Source organism: Rhamphochromis sp. 'chilingali' (genome assembly GCF_963969265.1).
Source record: "Rhamphochromis sp. 'chilingali' genome assembly, chromosome: 12".
NCBI lineage: Eukaryota > Metazoa > Chordata > Actinopteri > Cichliformes > Cichlidae > Rhamphochromis > Rhamphochromis sp. 'chilingali'.
Window position 1 is genome coordinate 25,752,784 of NC_137939.1, and position 3,648 is coordinate 25,756,431.

At 45.3% G+C, this 3,648-nt stretch overlaps 1 protein-coding gene across 1 annotated transcript; it reads right to left on the reverse strand.

Annotated features, from left to right (window-relative positions):
- Positions 1-817: 817 nt before the first annotated feature.
- Positions 818-2,513, reverse strand: bhlhe23 (basic helix-loop-helix family, member e23). The gene has a single exon (XM_080898937.1). It carries the CDS (start codon positions 2,154-2,156, stop codon positions 1,473-1,475), a length of 684 nt encoding a protein of 227 aa, XP_080755063.1. The 5' UTR covers positions 2,157-2,513; the 3' UTR covers positions 818-1,472.
- Between the last annotated feature and the right edge of the window lie 1,135 nt (positions 2,514-3,648).

Below are 3,648 nucleotides of genomic sequence, written 5' to 3' on the forward strand. Positions count from 1 at the left end.
TGAATATCACTTCTCTCTGACCAGTACAAATACCAAGCATATTTTCTTTTTAAATATGTATATACTTTGCTCTAAATTCATCCAGTGCCCAACCTGCAAAGGGGAGCTGGCCCTGTAATGTTCAGTGAATTGTCTACCAAAGAGACAGGAGCAGAAATCGTGTTAATAGCTGTCCAGGCTTTAAGAGCCCGCCAAGGAAGCATACAATCACCCAAATAACCAGAGACAGGTCCTGGGTGCCCCGGGCGGCTCTTGCGTACTTCCCTTCAGCGCCACCGACCCCACTGCGTGCCAAACAGGCCTCACCAGCCCCACTGAGCTCGTTTAGACCCATCTCTTCATGTCAAAGGCTTGAAATGCAAGAACAGAAAAATGCCAACTCATTTTTTGCGGGGTGAGTGGGGGGTTCAACTCAGAGGGTAAGAAGTAGAGATCATGTTAGCAGCGTGATAGTTTTTATTTTCTTTTTCACATATAAAATTTGTCTGTGGCTACAATGCACCGTTATTCTCCCATTTGTTTGCCTTGAAAAATAGATGCGTTAAAAGTGTGTCAGTTTTTTCAGGGTTTCCTAAAAAACACGGCATTGTGTCCGGAACGTAAATATAAACAGAATGCATTTGAAAATTTTGAAATTTTAAATTAAGTAAAGTGTGTATTTTTACACTGCCTGAAGTTTAAATATCATGTCAGCGGTGTGTCTCGTGTAAAACTGTTTTAAAGCTGTGGCGTTGTTGTTGAAATGAAGCAAACCGAGTCCGAGCATAGATATGTGTTTTAATTATAAAGACATATAAACAATATATGAAATCCATGTTGCAACACAACCAAAACGCTTCTTCAGTTGATAGGCTGTAGTCATATAACCATTAAGATAACCGGGCTTGAAGCAAGTGATTTTTTTTTAAGTTGTACAATACAATCATGAGAAATGTGCAGTAACGTAAAATAAAAACAAACCTGTCAACACATGGTATCAGAAAATATCAGTCAGAATCACATAAAGTTGTGTTTTTTATCTCCCACATAGCATCATATAGTCAGTCGGGGGAAGCCTTAATTGCGGTTTCAAATCTAAATGTTGTAGCATTGGGTCCCGTTTCGTCGTTTCGTGTTGTTGTTACTGAATGTTGCATAGATTACAAATGAGCTGATAACAAAAGCTTTCTCAAATTTACCCAAATTTGGACATGGCCTGTAAGTGTTTGTAAAGTACAAGCGACAAAGTAACAGGGACGTCATCCAATAAGAAGGCCTAAGCAGTTCAGTTTCTATGTAGCGTCAGTTAAATCTGGATGAAACATTGCAATATGCTCACTTAACCATATCTTAAGATTATGCATTAGACTAAAGTCGTTTTTTTTTTCTTCTTTTTTTCCACAGAATGGTTTTAAAATAACTAGGGTGGGTGAGAGACCGACACGGGTGCAGTATAGGTAGGCTAAAAGTTCAGGAAAGAGAGTTAAAGCAAATCAAGGCTTGTCGTTACAGTGTTTGAAGAGACTCGACGGTGCCCCAGAGTAAGTAGTGCACTTCTCGGCACAGGTGGCGAGTGCGGAACCCGAGAAGGGGTATACGGCAGCCTGTCCAAAGGGTGCCAGGGCGGTGGGGATCGGTGAGGTTATGGTCTGTCCTTGGTTCAGATACGCCACCAGCCGCCTCATCTCCTCCAGAGCCTGCGCCTGCATGAGGATGTAGTTCTTGGCCAGGAGGAGAGTGGCTATTTTGGAGAGTTTTCTCACCGAGGGGCTGTGGGCGTAGGGAATAACGGCGCGCAGGCCGTCCAGCGCGTCGTTCAGGTCGTGCATCCTCCTTCTCTCGCGGGCGTTGATGCTGAGCCGCAGGGACCGTTGCTCCTTGCTCTTCTTAGCGAGGGCCCCTCCGGGCTTGTCGTCCCCAAATGACGAGCCCCTTTTCCGGGACTCCAGCGAGTCGAAGCCATCCTCGTCGTCGCTCGTGTGTTCCCCGCCGCTCTCGTTGGACTTCGCGGTCTGCCCGGAGAGGAAATCAGTGGCAGGTGTAAGCGGGTACCGGCCGGGGCTTCCAGCACCATGGCCAGCGCCAAACCCGAAGGCTGACTGCCCGTAGCGCTGCGTCAGGTCGAGGAGCGCGTCGTTGCTGATGGACTTGAGCAGATTCTCTTCGTTGACATTCATTTTCTCTTCCAGAGCAGGTTTTGACCAGGAAAAGTCTACCGCGCTTCCTTTATCCTTATCCTTTATCCTAGCTTTTGTTTTGGAAACAGTAGCGTGTTCTCGCGTAGTTCTCTCCAAGAGTTGCTGTTTCCAAGGAGTTCCTCTCCTTCTTCACTCCTTTCCTCTGTCAGTGCAGTGACTCTTCAAGAAGGAGGCTGTGAATCTGAAGCTTCTACATGCATTCACCTCCTCTGTACACTGCGCTCCCCCCTTGTTGCGCGCATAGCCCACGTTCAACAACACTTCTCTAACTGTGCTCGTTGAGACCGGAGCGCTCGTGTCCCTTTCGTACGGTCGGTTTCCTCTCGCGCGTCTTTCTTGCCCTCCCTCGCCTTGGGCAGATTGTGACTGGCGCTCTGCCCTGCTTGCAAGTTAGTAGGAGCACGAGGCCCGTCGGGATTATCTGCCCGTCCAATCAGGGGGGCGTTTTAATTAACTCAGGAAGAGCGCAGGTCTGCTCCCAATTTCAATCACAAAGCGATAAATGCAACACAAACTGACACAGCCGCGTGTATGCCGGCACTCTCCACGAATAAATACAAATTTAACAAAACTGTTCTTTCCGATACTTTAAATAAACTTGAAGTTGGAGGTATTTGTAGGATTTTTTTTTTAGGCATTTAAAATGCACAAATGAAGAAGAGCTCAAGCCTTAACATACGACTAGGTCGTTGGAGAAAAAGGACTCACCTATCTGAAGAAGTCTAGATCAGAAACATAGTGAGGGATCAGGTAAAGGACATTTTGTGAGGTTTGGGAATGTGACCTCCAGGTTCGAGCGTTTTGCTTTTTGAAGTGAATGTGATAGATAGACAAGCTGACAGTGCAGTGACAGTTTTGGGCATCAGTTTCAATTGTGCAGCCTTCTCTGATTGATAGTCCTAACAATGAACCCACAGTCCTCCTGACCGCCGTTCACCTGCACTCTGCTATCAGCACCAACAAAAGCTCGTGGGCAGATACACTCAGACATCAGGTGTTACAGCCCCTTACACTATCCAGTCAGTGATTAGTGAAAGAATCAGTAACCAAATGTCATGAAAATCGTCACAATTTGCGATAATATTAAAGGCCAATACTCTTCTTTGCAAGAAGAGACAATAGGATGCTTTGATAGAATTTAAAGAAAATAGCTCAGCGTCAACTTGAGATCTCTAAATATCTGCTAAATCTGCTAAATAAAGATTTGTAATACAATTATATACCAAACGATAATCAGAATTAAAACGTCATTATATCTGTAGGTGTTAGAGTGCAAGTCAGACACTTCCTGAGGATGAGGAACAGGTGTCCTGACTGTCACTAAGTTGATAGCTGAGATAACGGTGCCACTCTGAGTTCACTGTAGAGCATTACACCACGGTGAAGCCTCCCGTAACTCACTAAAGCCATACACTGTACATTCAGCTCCCCCTATGTTAGTGTATATTTTTGTTTAGGTGATGGTGCCACC

Excerpts from the sequence above, each read along its gene's own strand:
- bhlhe23 (XM_080898937.1), bottom strand. The coding sequence starts at position 2,156 with ATGAATGTCAACGAAGAGAATCTGCTCAAGTCCATCAGCAACGACGCG.